The following is a 15,676-nucleotide window of genomic DNA, read 5'->3' as shown; positions in this document are numbered from 1 at the left end:
GCATGCTTACTCTATTTACTTACTTACATGCTTACTGAGGTTGATCAGAGTAACAGAGAAAATGCACTTCCACTTTATAACAAGTTTTGCACCTCATCCCAAAGGAACCACTGACCCTGGGGCTACATATTTCAAAATTTTGCAAATTTTATCATAAAATGGTTGATTAATACCAAAGAGTCGATTTCAAAGCATTAATTTATTTTCAGACTATGTAACCACCCCCCCCCCCACCCAGGGGGGGGGCATAAAAAATAACCATTTTGCTAGATGCACCTTTCTTCATCATAAATATATATACTTGGATCATTGGCATACCAGGAGCAAAGGAAGAGATTTTCAAAGAATAAAATAAATTTTCACTATGTAATCAAGAGAGCTCCGCCCTAACACCATAATACTGACCCTGGGGCCATAAAATTCAAAATTTTGGAAGAGACACTCTTGCTCATCATAACTATGTGCTTAGTTAGTTTATTTAATACCCAGAAGCAGAAAAGATTTTCAAAGAATACATGCATTTTCACTATATAATCAATAGAGCGCCGCCTTAAACACCAGAACCCCTCACCCTGGGGTAAAAAAATTCACAATAATGGAAGAGGCATGCTTGCTCATCATAACTATGTCCTTAGTTAATTTATTTAATACCCAGAAGCAGAGAAGAATATTTTTAAAGAATAAATGCATTTTCACTATATAATCAATAGAGCCCCGCCCTAACACCAGAACCCCTGGCCCTGGGGCCATAAAATTCACATTATTGGAAGAGACACTCTTCCTCATCATAACTATGACATTAGTTAGTTTATTTAATACCCAAGAGCAGAGAAGAATATTTTCAAAAAAATAATGCATTTTCACAATATAATCTATATAGCCCCTCCCTAGCACTAGAACCCCTGACCATGGGGCCATAAAATTCACAATTTTGGAAGAGGCACACTTGCTCATCATAACTACGTGCTTTTAAGTTTATTTATTACCCAGAAGCGGAGAAGAAAATTTTCAAAGAAATAATGCAGTTTCACTATATAATCAATAGAGCCCCGCCCTAAAACCAGAACCCCTGACCCCAGGGCCATAAAATTCACAATTTTTTAAGAGGCACTCTTGCTCATCATAACCTTGTACTTAGTTAGTTTATTAAATATCCAGAAGGAGAGAAGAAGATTTTTAAAGAAATAATGCATTTTCACTATATAATCTATATAGCCTTGCCCTAGCACTAGAACCCCTGACGCTGGGGCCATGAATTTCACAATTTTGGTAGAAGACTCAATGCTCAATACATTCATGCCAACAGTTTGCCTGCTTGATGTCCAGGAGTAAAGAAGAAGATTTTTAAAGATTGCAATAATTTTAGTGGTTTTGGCCCAACCCCCCAGGCCCCAGGGGGGCAGGGACCATAAAATTCATAATTTATGTTCCCCTTCACCCATAGATGCTGTATACCAAATTTGGTTGAAATTGTTTCAGTGGTTTCAGAGAAGAAGCTGAAAATGTTCAAATGTTAACACACGAGGCACAATGGATGACGACGGACGAAAACGGATAGCAATTGGTGACCTCAGGTGACCTAATAAGGGGGGGGGGGGGTTCTGGAAGTTTAAACTACCAGCTTTCATTTGAACCAGTATGACTTTGTACTACCTGAGAAAGCCTCCATATCAATATTATTAAACATGGCATTTCTGTTCTTGGGAAAACAATTTCCTTGATATTTCTAGGCAAAACTTTGATCCCCTATTGTGTACCACTGTACCCAACCCCTACTTCCCATTCATGACTTGAACAAACACTATGTAAGGATGCTTGCATAAAGATGTGTGGCGTTGTGGTTCTTAAAAAGAAGAGTTAAACAAGAGGCCCACAGGCCTTATAGGTCAACTGAGTATTGTGTAACAACTTTCAAACGATTAAATTTGGTTTGTGTTTTAAACCAGAGGCCACGAAATTCACAATTCACAATTTTGAAAGAGGCACCATTGCGTATCATAATTATTAACTTAGCATGTTTACTCTATTTACTTAATACCCAGAGGTAGATCAGAGTAACAAAGAGAAAATGCACTTCCACTTTATACCCAGTTGTGCACCTCACCCCAAAGGAACTACTGACCCAGGGGCCACACATTTCAAAATTTTGCAAATTTTATCATAAAATGGTTGATTAATACCAAAGAGCAGACTTAAAAGCATTAATTTATTTTCAGACTATGTAACCCTCCCCCCCCCCCCCCCCCCCCCCCAGGGGGCATAAAAAACCACTTTGCTAGATGCACCTTTCATCATCATAAAAATATATACCTGGATCATTGGCATTAAACCCAGAAGCAAAGGAAAATATTTTTAAAGAATTAATGTATTTTTACTATATAATAAATAGAGCCCCGCCCTAACACCAGAACCCCTGACCCTGGGGCCATAAAATTCACAATTTTGGAAAAGGCACTATTGATCATCATAACTATGTACTTAGTTTATTTAATACCCAGAAGCAGAGAAGAAGATTTTCAAAGAATAATGCATTTTCACTATATAATTGATAGAGCCCTGCCCTAACACCAGAAGCCCTGACCCTGGGGACATAAAATTCACAATTTTATAGGAGGCACTCTTGCTCATCATAACTATGTACTAAGTTAGTTTATTTAATACCCAGAAGCAGAGAATAAGATTTTCAAAGAATTAATGCATTTTCACTATATAATTAAAGGCCCCTTCACAATTGGCGCACGAGCAGAAGCGACAAAAGATTCGTGCGACCGAATAATTTTGGTTAGGATCGCAAACTGTTGCCAAAATAATCGCATATGAAAAAAGTGTTCGTACGAAATTTGCAAGATTTAAAGCGACTGTTGTGCATTAAATCTTGCGTCTATATGCGACTGTTGTAGAATGAAAGCGAGTGTTGTAAGATAATGCGATAGGATTGCATGACTGATCAGGCAATCGGACGATTGAACGTGCCACAAAACGATTGGACGTGCGGTCCTCATGCGCTCATGCATTCCATAGTGCGAATGTTCGAGCGAGTCAGAGGGCCGGGTATATATACCACCCGTTTCCGACGCTCTTCAGTTGACATAATTAAGATGCTTATAATTATACACGGTATATATACCTGTTGCAAAGCATGGCAATTGAAGGTGATAAATCAAGCAATGATAGTAAAACGTTGCAAGATTACATGAGACATGTTGAACAACAGTCTCATGGTCGCAAAACACATGCAAAGACAGCTGTGATTCATCTTACAATCTTAAAAAATCGTGCATCACTCTTACGAGTACATAAAACATTGTAAGACGTTCGTACTAATTTTCGTGCGTTAAATTGCGATAATTTTGATCGCATTTGGTCGCGTCTGAATAGTGTGCATGTTGACTATTTTGAGGAGACTTGATGGGACCACTAAAACACATGCAATGAATGCGAGACATCGTACAACGTATGCGATAGCTCATGCGAAGCTAAAATTTTCCGATCGCAAAGTGTTGTAAAGTGCTTGTGTGCCAATTGTGAAAGGGCCTTAATAGAGCCCTGCCCTAACACCAGAAGCCCTGACCCTGGGGACATAAAATTCACAATTTTATAGTAGGCACTCTTGCTCATCATAACTATGTACTTAGTTAGTTTATTTAATACCCAGAAGCAGAGAATAAGATTTTCAAAGAATTAATGAATTTTCACTATATAATCAATAGAGCCCCGCCCTAACACTAAAACCCCTGACCCTGGGGCCATAAAATTCATAATTTTGGAAAAGGCACTCTTGCTCATCATAACTATGTACTTACTTAGTTTATTTAATACCCAGAAGCAGAGAAGAAGATTTTCAAAGAATAATGCATTTTCACTATATAATTAATAGAGCCCTGCCCTAACACCAGATGCCCTGACCCAGGGGCCATAAAATTCACAATTTTGGTAGAGGACTCAATGCTCATTACATTCATGCCAACAGTTTGCCTGCTTGATGTCCAGGAGTATAGAAGAAGATTTTTAAAGACTGCAATAATTTTAGTGGTTTTGGCCCCATCCCTCAGGCCCCAGGGGGCAGGGACCATGAAATTCAAAATTTTTGTTCCCCTTCACCTATAGATGCTGTATACCAAATTTGGTTGAAATTGTTTCAGTGGTTTTAGAGAAGAAGCTGAAAATGTTCAAATGTTAACACACAACGCACGACGACAGACGAAAACAGATAGCAATAGGTCAACTGAGTTACTCAGGTGACCTAAAAAATTCCAATCTATTCATTCCTATGGAAAGCTTTAATCGTCCATTGCGGCCCCACCCTACCCCTGGGGTCATGATTTGAACAAACTTGAATCTACACTACCTGAGGATGTTTTCACTTTTCCTCTTTCATCGTTCCTGGCCAAGGTGAGTGGTTCTTGAAAAGAAGATTTTCAAAGATTTTTTTCTATATATTCCTATGTAAATCTTTGATCATCAGTTGTGGCCCGGCCCTACACCCCGGGGTCATGATTTGAACAAATTTGAATCTACAATATCTGAGAATGCTTCCACATCAGTTTCATTTTCCCTAGCCCAGTGGTTCTGGAGAAGATGATTTTTAAAGATTTTTCCCTGATAATCCTATGTAAGTGGCTCTGCCATACCCCTGGGGACCATGATTTGAACAAATTTGAATCTACACTACCTGAGGATCCTTCCACGTGAGTTTCATCTTTCCTTGCCTATTGGTTCTGGAGAAGAAGATTTTTTCCAGAGTTTTCTATACAGTACCGACTGGACACAACCTAACAGGAAGCGAACCCCGGGTTCACTCTCTGGGTCCGCCTCGGGTTCGCATCCAAAGTGACCCCGTAGTGGACCCAGAGAGCGAACCCCAAATTCAGTAGCAGTGGCAGAGAGCGAACGCGCGTTCGGTATTTCTTTACATAGTTGTCAATCAGGATTAGCGATTAACCAATCAGCGCGTCAACCAATCAAAATAGCATATTGATCTGATGATTCGGATATAACATTGAACGTGCTGATTTAATTCGATATAAATCCAAACATTGTACATACAAGCAAAACGTGTGAATGTACATTGTTTATCTATTATGATAATTAAAATATTATTTTATATTTATTTATTTTGATTCTCCGAATTGTATTTTATATTTATATATTTATTATCTTTTTTTTTTATTAAAGAAATTAATAAATTATATATTTTAATTTTCTACGTAGAATGATACATGAATATTCTTTTAGTTTTTCTTTATACCAGTATTTAAAGTCCATTGATAAATAAATTGGGTAAATACATTAGTCAATGCATAAAAAAGGAAATCAATTATTGGTATTATAATTTTTACTGACAAAAAGAGGAGAGAAGAAAAATAGTTGGTCTTTGATAATTATTGTAAAATATCATTATCTCAAGCTACTAACAGTACAAAAATATTTACGTGCCTATTATTCAATTAACTTAATTCCACTTTCTCAATTTAACTTAATTCCACTTTCTCAATTTACATGTTCCTTTAAATTATTCAAAATTCACATCAAAATTATTGATCTTCTTAATTGGGCAAGAAAAAATTACATGTACGTCTTCCTGTATATTTTTTGAAAAAAAAAAATAGCTGCAGCAGGCTTATAGAAAACAATTCGAGTAGAAGATTGGGAGAACGACTCATGAAAAATTAAGAAAAAGTCACCAGGCTTTATCATTAAAATCTAGTCTAATGATGAGAGTTTACATGTACAGTTATGATCTCTCTCTCTCTCTCTTTGGTCTTTATGTTTCCTGTATTTGTTTATATCTAAATATTTAGAAATATTTTTTTAAATATAATTTTAAATTTCATTAATGTGTGTGTGTGAATTGGGGGGGGGGGGGGGGTATATTAATATATTCTAATCGGGTCGAGAGAACAATTATTATTTATCATTTTATTTTTTCCATTCTGATTAAAATCATACTCGCTCCATAATTCTGAGCATGATATAAATCTGATATAATTTCATTTTTTTTTTATATGTCTGGTAAATATTTATTAAGAACTTTTAATGTGTAACTACTATAAATGAAATCTAAATATATCACGTGTACAAAAGGTTAATTTATAGATGTGATATCATAATTCACGTGTTTGGCAAACATTTAAACTACAATTTAACAAAACTTAATGAATAACAAATATAATTTTAAACTATATGAGCATGAATTTGAAGGTATTCTGTTTTTGTTTTCATGTTATAACTAAAGAAAAATAGATGCCTAATAGCCCGCTGTGAAATAAGTTTGAATTTCTCGGGATCGAAATTCCAAGATCGGAGAAATCAAGGAAATCAATTATGCATCTAAATCTACGTCAAATGTACAGTTAAATTTTGGAAAATAATTCATCAATGTTCTCCATAATGTCACTATTTACATGTACAGTGTAAATGTATCGATCGCCGCATAAACAACAATGATCGATTCACAATCCCATTACTGTATTGGAATACACAAGGGGCAGGGCTTACTGGCGGCGAGATTAAAGTGGGATCCACTTCACGCATCAGTGCGCAAAGCGGTCCCAGAAAGGGAACGCCGTGTTCGCTCTAGCGGACCCAGAGCTGACCCCAAGCGAACCCAAAAACTCTGAAAGCGAACCCGAAGCGGACCCCGAGCAAACCCGGGAAGCGAACCCGGTGTCCGCTTCGGGTTTGCTCAGGTGTAAGGTTGTGTCCGGTCGGTACGTACTGTATATTCCTATGTAAAACTTTGATCAGCCATTGTGGCCCAGCCCTACACCCAGGGGTTATAATTTGAATAAACTTGAATCAAAAATACCTGAGGATGCTTTCACATGAGTTTGATCTTTCCTGGCACAGTGGTTCTGGAGAAGAAGATTTTTTAAGATTCTTCCTTTATAATCCTATATAAACCTGTGTTCAGCCATTATGGCCCCGTCCTACCCTCAGGGGTTATGATTTGAACAAACTTGAATCTACACTACCTGAGGATGCTTCCACATGAGTTTGATCTTTTCTGGCCCAGTGGTTCTGGAGAAGAAGATTTTTAAAGATTTTTCCTTTATAATCCTAATATATAAACCTAAGATCGTCCATTGTGGCCCCGCCCTACCCCCTGGGGTCATGATTTGAACGAACTTGAATCTACACTACCTAAAGATGCTTCCACATGAGGTATCATCTTTCCTGGCCCACTGGTTCTGGAGAAGAAGATTTTTAAAAGATGCCATTAATTTTTAATCAATTCATAATTATTTGGCCTTTATTTGAACAAACTTGAATCCCCTTCACCCAAGGATACTTTGTGGCAAGTTTGGTTGAAAATGGCCCAGTGGTTCTTGAGAAGATGAAAATGTGAAAAGTTTACGACAACGACAACAACAACAATTACTACAACAGACAACGGACAAATTTTGATCAGAAAAGCTCACTTTATACACAAAACAAAACAAGGTTTAAGAGGTTCAGTTGGTTTAATATTTAACATATCAATAATCCATAAAAAACATGAACACATAGAAAAAATATATACAGTAATGTAAATCTCAAAACTCATACTTGTCTGGCACTCTGGGGGCTACTCTTTACTTTCTCTACCTTTCCTTCCAACTCTTAACTGCGATCAATAAATAAAGCCACTCCAACCTGATCTCGAAACAATTAGACCCAATTCTGCCTAGAGCTGATCCCTAAAGGCAAGCACCAAAAACAACTCCGGGCTGATCCCAGGAGTGCACAATGCCTGGGGCTGATCCCGGCAGGCTACTAACAAAACAATCCTCTGGGCTGATCCCAAGAGGATGCTCAACAAGAAACACGCCTAGGGCTGATCCCTAGAGGCAAGCACAAATCGGCACTCCGGGCTGATCCCAGGAGTGATATGCCTGGGGCTGATCCCAGCAGGCCACGAAAACCTGACGGACCTTTGGTCTGATCCCGAGAGGATGTAAACAAGATACCTAGCCTTGGGCTGATCCCTAAAGGCTAAAGTAGAACCCACACTCCGGGCTGATCCAAGGAGTGCATCACGCCTGGGGCTGATCCCAGCAGGCTACATAACCAGACAAATACCTTCGAGTACAAACTATGGGCTAATCCCATTGTTTTGATGCATAAAATATAACCATTCTTATATACATGTACTACACTATACAATCGAAGTATTTAAACAGAACAAATCCACTTCAGACACACAAAATTTAAATATAAGTAATATTGGGGGCAAAATTCCCCAGGAATGAACGCTAATGAGCAGCCCCAAAGAGAGCCAAGGGCGCTGCAGGGGATGGAGGGTGGGTAGCTTCTGTACAATAGTCCGTGACTTCCAGGCTCCAACTGCAATTGCCAGACTCCCCCTCTAGGCATCAATGCCCCTGGCTACTCTTTTCTTACTGGTCTGAGTGAATCCAAAAAATACCCCATAAACAAAAACTATTTATAGAAACACATCCTGATTACATAAAAAAATAAAATGCAACAAATTTAGTTCAGTCACAAAGGCTAGAAAAGACAATTTGTGTATAAATAATAATTTAATGTCATTAAATATCAATTTATACACAAAACAAAACAAGGTTTAAGAGGTTCAGTTGGTTTAATATTTAACATATCAATAATCCATAAAAAACATGAACACATAGAAAAAATATATACAATAATGTAAATCTCAAAACTCATACTTGTCTGGCGCTCTGGGGGCTACTCTTTACTTTCTCTACCTTTCCTTCCAACTCTTAACTGCGATCAATAAATAAAGCCACTCCAACCTGATCTCGAAACAATTAGACCCAATTCTGCCTAGAGCTGATCCCTAAAGGCAAGCACCAAAAACAACTCCGGGCTGATCCCAGGAGTGCACAATGCCTGGGGCTGATCCCGGCAGGCTACTAACAAAACAATCCTCTGGGCTGATCCCAAGAGGATGCTCAACAAGAAACACGCCTAGGGCTGATCCCTAGAGGCAAGCACAAATCGGCACTCCGGGCTGATCCCAGGAGTGATATGCCTGGGGCTGATCCCAGCAGGCCACGAAAACCTGACGGACCTTTGGTCTGATCCCGAGAGGATGTAAACAAGATACCTAGCCTTGGGCTGATCCCTAAAGGCTAAAGTAGAACCCACACTCCGGGCTGATCCAAGGAGTGCATCACGCCTGGGGCTGATCCCAGCAGGCTACATAACCAGACAAATACCTTCGAGTACAAACTATGGGCTAATCCCATTGTTTTGATGCATAAAATATAACCATTCTTATATACATGTACTACACTATACAATCGAAGTATTTAAACAGAACAAATCCACTTCAGACACACAAAATTTAAATATAAGTAATATTGGGGGCAAAATTCCCCAGGAATGAATGCCAAATGAACGAAGTAATGAGTGAAGCCCCCAAGAGTATTAGCTCACTTAAGCCTTCAGCTCAGGTGAGCTAAAAATCTTGATGATTTTATTTATGTTCTGAAATACATCCACAAAACAGCTTCTGTCTTACTATTTTGCTAAAAAACAACCTTTCTTACATTTATTTTTATATTTAATGATAAAATTCTGTAGTCTTAGCATTTAGCCAATTATCGATATTACAAAAACATGCTGCAATACATTATTTTTTGTCACTGTTTTGCAATATCCCGAAATATCGATATTTTTGCTCAGCCCTATTCCCTATTGTGGCCCCGACCTTCCCCAGAGGATCATGATTGAACAATTTAGAATCTACCCTACCTTAGAATGATTCCACATAAGTTTCAGCTTTTCAGGCCCTGTGGTTCTTGAGAAGGAGATTTTTTAATGACCCCATCCTATTTTTGTCTTTTCTTGATTATTTCCCCTTGTGAGGAAACTTGGCCCTTCAATTTTAAAATTTAAACTCCCCTTCACCCAAGGATGCTTTGTACCAAGTTTGGTTAAAATTGGTTAAAATCCCCTATTGCCTGTAAAATATTTCGGATTCACTTCCTTTTCATCTTCATAAAGTACTCTCAATTAGATCCAAAATATAAAGTTAAGTCCATCGATCCTTTCAGACATGTCAACTTTAATAACAAAACTATACTTTTAACTGTACGTTTTGATACAAAGATTATTAGTGTTGAAGTCTCTACAATAATCACAGGACCTCAACTGTGTTATAACCAATAATACTCTCAAAGTGGAATGACAATATTCTTTTCATGATTTAAATTCAGCTTCTGTTAATCTTTTGTTTCTCTTTGTGTTATTTAAAGGAAATATTTTACTCATTATTTAAAGGAAATACAGTGAAATATCAGTATCTCGAAGTTGAGGGGACCTAGACAGGACTTCGAGATATTCGAGGGTTCGAGATATCTGAAGTTGTCTTCAAAAGTCGAATAAAAACTTTCCTGTTTTTCTTTTTCGTATATATCTTCATGCTTAACACTATCCTGTATTACCAAACATGTAGTCTTTATGGTAAAGACTCAAGCATATTCGCAATAAATATTAAGAAAAACAATGTTGTTGTTTTCTTTATCATGTATAATTGTAAAACAATTTAATATACACGCCTTATTGCATATACAGCGAATTTACATTTTCCAGGTCATGCTTACAAGGTCAAACGGGATGTATCATTAGCGTTATAGTTGAAGAACCCTCTCCGTAAGAAAAGAAAAAGACGAATTTTTTAAAAACATTATTTGCTGAAATTTGGTGCCAAGTGTTTTTTAGAGCACTAAAAAATAATCAGTATTCAAACTGTGTATTTTGAATATTATTAATAGCTTACATGCATTACATTACGAAGTACTACTAAGGAACATATAGTTTACGAAACTAACAATGCAAATGGTGGTCAAGGTTATTTATTTATACGCAGATATCAATCACTGTAAATTACGCACTGCAACTTAACTGTTTAAGTTAATGAAAAATCTTTGTGTTTTATGAATTTATGATTTTAATTATACAGAGCATATTATCAAATGCAATATCGGTAATAGTGTCTGTATTTAATTTCTGAGTTGCTGCGAAGTGGTTTGTTTTATCAGTCGTAGACTACCTCAAACACCCAAGCTGTCATACCAATTAACCTGTCACAGATACCAAACATGATCTTCGGGTTAATTAAGATTCCCCAAGTTTGAAGGTGTTAATAGCCACTGGCGAGAATGTGTGAAGTCATGACGCCAGGTGTGTTCAGTAGACCGAAAAATTCACTGCACTTCGAGATAAGCCAGGTAAAAAAGGGCTTGGGACTTTGAATATACTTCGATATAAGCGGGGTATTCAAGATTACCGTGTTCGAGATATCAGTAGTTTTTTAAATCATATATATAGAGAAAACGGCCGGGACCGGCGATCGACTTTGACATAAGCGGGGTATTCGAGATATCCCATGTTCAAGATACTGATATTTACCTGTATTTTAGTCATGTATTTCTACTTTAAAATTTTAAAATAAAAAATCTTGTTGAGAATAATTTATAAAGCGACAGAATCTTTGTCTATGAGTAATGTCAGGAAAGGCAAGAGATTTAACTCTGTAAAGAAGCATGTGTTTTGCGTTATTTGTAACAAGCAATAATTTACATTAAATTTAGTACATAATGAAAACCAACCTAGAAACATGAGGCCCATGGACCACATTGCTCACCTGAATAACTTTGGCCATGCTGTTCTTTATCAGATATACCCTGTGTAATTATCTATTGTGAACCTGCCCTATCCCAAGGGGTCATGATTTGAACAATTTAGAATCTGCACTGCCCCAGGATGCTTCCACATAAGTTTCAGCTTTTCTGGCCCAGTGGTTCTTAGGTTATGTTTAAACATTTTTCCAATATATTTCAATGCAAATTGATTCCCTATTGTGGCCTCCCTTTTGTTACAATTCAGTACCCATGAGCACTTACTTTGCCTGTAGAGCATTATTCAATCGGATTCCATCAGCTAGCCCACAAATCTGAATAAGATCATCTCGTGTCAGACGTAATATATCTCCACCTACAATACCAAAAAACAGCACTGAATATCTTATTTACAGAAAACCCTTGCGTTATGCTTTTAAATAATTTCTGATACTTTTAAGAACTGTCCAATAGGGACAAATACCCCCCGCTTGGTTTTTCAGAGGTGCCACTTCACAAATACTTTATGGATCTAGAGGTGCATGTTCACAATTTACTTACAAAAATTTGCAGTGAAATATAATTGCTCATTATATTTCTTAATGAACCAAACAAAGGTGCAAACAAAGGAAACATCAATACTAATACTAGTACATTGTAATTCCATTGTAACATTTTTTTTTTATTTCTGCATTAAAAAATATATATATATTGCAATTTTATATCAAATTCATTTTGAAAATAAGAGCTGGTCATCCAGTAATGAAGTGCTTTGACAGACAATAAATTACAATTAAGAGAATAAGAGAAGAGAGATCTTTAATTCTTGTGCCAAATTCCCAGGAGATTATAGATAACACATGCTTGATAAGAAGATGCCTTAACAACTTCCCACACCAAATTCATTAATTTATCTTTAACTGGATGCATGTCCAGTCATTATTCCCATGAGACAAATGAATTTACATTATCTTCTGTATAATGTAAAAACTGTTTTTAACACGATGATGTTTCTTTTTTTTTTTTTTTAGTTTTAATGAGTAGTTTTTAGCTGTAGTTCACATTTTTGTACAGATGTTCTAGATTCTATGTCTCAAACCTTATACATGAGCCCAAAATGAACAAGTCAATTAAAATGAAAAATAAAACCTGTAAAATGCGGAAAAATGAACAAATAAAGTTGAAAATTCCAGGTGCACACCTTCATATGGTGAATAATAAGTGTACAAATTTTCAGATAAATCCTCGCAATAGTTTCTGAGAAACGGTCTGCACAAAACCACAAAATAAAAATGAAAAAAAAACACCTGTAAAATTCAAAATAATCATCCAGTCAAGATAAAAATATCAGGTGCACACCTTCATGTGGTGAACAATAAGTGTACAAATTTTCGAACAAATCCTTTCAATAGTTTCTGAGTAATGGTCTGGACAAAATCTTGTCTACAGACAGATGGACAGCTAGAGGGACGGACAGACGGACATGGTGATTCCAATATACCCCCCTAAACTTCGTTTGCGGGGGGTATAATAATGACCACTATTGAAATAATTATTTCAATAGTGGTTGAGAGTGCATTTCAATAATAAACATAGGTTGCAACCACTTTTGAAATAATGTTCACTTTTGAAATGAAGATTTCAATAGTGATTAAAATATAGATTTCAAAAGTGATTGAAATATACCCTGGTAGATTTTAATAGAGCTTTAAACAATGATTCCAATAGATCTCAAAATTATTATTCTAATAGTTGCTGACAATACCAAAACCACATTGCAAGCTTCATAGAAGTATCCCAACTATTAAAACAAATATAATGGATGAATTGCACATTATTTTCTTACACAAGAAACTAATTTATTTAGTTAACCAGAAGTCTCTGTCGAGACTGAAGCTCTACTGGTTTGTACTTATAGCAAAGAAAGAGAAAAGTACTTAAGCAGTTGGAAATTGAAACTTTTCAACAGCAATAAATAGAATAATGATCCTTAATTAAGTCTCTTTATGTTCTTAGTGCAGTCTACTTGCATGCCACATTTATATTATAATCAGAATAAAATTGTATTTGGAGTAGCATTTTGAAAGAATTTCACAGAAATGTCTATTTTTAGTAACCACGGCAACACCGTTCATCGAAATCAAAAACCGATACACAGAATTATGTATCTTATTGTAGTCTACTTGTGTGCCAAGTTATATTGAAATCAGACCAAAACTGTAGAAGGAGTAGCATTTTGAAAGAATTTCATAGAAATTTCTATTTTTTAGTAACCACGACAACACCGTTCATCGAAATCAAAAACTGATATACAGAATTATGTATCTTATTGTAGTCTACTTGTGTGCCAAGTTATATTGAAATCAGACCAAAAATGTAGAAGAAGTAGCAATTTGAAAGAATTTCACAGAAATTTCTATTTTTAGTAACCACGGCAACACCGTTCATTGAAGTCAAAAACCAATATATAGAATTGTGTATCTTAGTGCAGTCTACTTGTGTGCCAAGTTATATTGAAATCAGACTAAAACCGCAGGAGGAGTAGCATTTTGAAAGAATTTAACAGAAATTTCTATTTTTAGTAACCACGGCAACACCATTCATCGAAATCAAAAACCGATACACAGAATTATGTATCTTAGTGTAGTCTACTTGTGTGCCAAGTTATATTGAAATCAGACCAAAACTGTAGGAGGAGTAGCATTTTGAAAAATTGTTTACAGACAGACAGACAGACAGACGGACAGACAAACAGACAGACGGACGGACGACGGACGCATTACTATCGCATAAGCTCTTCTGGTCTCTGACCAGTAGAGCTAAAAATATGATTACTAAAGTTTTTTTATGTTTACCTTTTTTGTAGAAATTTCAATTAATACAGGGGCACTTTTTATTAAACTGACCTATATGTACCTATAATTCAATCTTGAATGCAAATGTTATTAGCAAGCTCTCGCTGAATCTGGTCGAATTGCCGAAAACCAACAGACAATCAAATAATATATGCAATTTTAAAATAATTTTTATTGATTTGGAAAGGAAAGGATATCATAAATACATCTAGATGTAGAAATTAGAATATCTAGACTAAACTGAAACAAGAGGCCCATGGGCCAAATCGCTCACCTGAGAAGCTTTGACCATTCTGTTCTTTACCATATTTTCCCTTTGTAATACATTATGTGACGTACCCCACCCTACCCCATTGATCATAATTTAGACAATTTACAATCTACACTACTTAAGGATGCTTCCACATAAGTTTCAGCTTTTATTGCCCAGAGAAGTAGATTTTAATAGATTTTTCCTATATATCTCCATGTTAAACTTTGATTCCCCATTGTGGTTAACGTTCCTTCCCACTGTGGGTCATGATTTGAACAATTCAGAATCTACACTACCCCAAGATGCTTCCACATAAGTTTCAGCTGTTCTGGCCCAGTGGCTCTTGAGAAGAAGATTTTAAAAGATTTTTCCTATATATTTCTATATTAAACTTTGATTCCCCATTGTGGCCCCACCCTACCCCCGAGGTCATGATTTGAACAATTTAGAATCTACACTATCCCAAGATGCTTCCACATAAGTTTCAGCTTTTCTGGCCCAGTTGCTCTTGAGAAGAAGATTTATAAAGATTTTTCCTGTATATTTCTATGTTAAATTTTGATTCCCCATTGTGGCCCCAACCTACCCCCGAGGTCATGATTTGAACAATTTAGAATCTACACTATCCCAAGATGCTTCCATATAAGTTTCAGCTTTTCTGGCCCAGTGGTTCTTGAGAAGAAGATTTATAAAGATTTTTCCTACATATTTCTATGTTAAACTTTGATTCCCCACGGTGGCCCCTTCCCACTGTGGGTCATGATTTTAACAATTTAGAATCTAAACTACCCCAGGCTGCTTCCACATAAGTTTCAGCTTTTCTGGCCCAGTGGTTCTTGAGAAGATTTTTAAAGATTTTTCCCATATATTTCCATGTAAAACTTTGATTCCCCATTGTGCCCCTGCCCAACCCCCGGGAGTCATGATTTGAACAATTTAGAATCTATACTACCCCAAGATGCTTCCACTTAAGTTTCAAC

At 36.4% G+C, this 15,676-nt stretch overlaps 1 protein-coding gene across 1 annotated transcript in view; it reads right to left on the bottom strand.

The window, feature by feature from the left end:
• Window positions 1-15,676, bottom strand: part of LOC134273709 (transcription factor CP2-like) — a 209,188-nt gene that overhangs the window by 61,828 nt on the left and 131,684 nt on the right. Inside the window, exon 9 of the mRNA XM_062755915.1 lies at window positions 11,874-11,964. Coding sequence (XP_062611899.1) covers window positions 11,874-11,964 — 91 coding nt within the window. The remainder of the gene's footprint in view (window positions 1-11,873; window positions 11,965-15,676) is intronic.

The sequence above is a fragment of the Saccostrea cucullata genome, unplaced genomic scaffold, assembly GCF_032062105.1.
Source record: "Saccostrea cucullata isolate Sc308-1 unplaced genomic scaffold, CSIRO_AGI_Scuc_v1 ctg1501, whole genome shotgun sequence".
Lineage (NCBI taxonomy): Eukaryota > Metazoa > Mollusca > Bivalvia > Ostreida > Ostreidae > Saccostrea > Saccostrea cuccullata.
The sequence above is the reverse complement of the archived record's forward strand: the minus strand, read 5'-3'. Positions and strand labels throughout refer to the sequence as shown.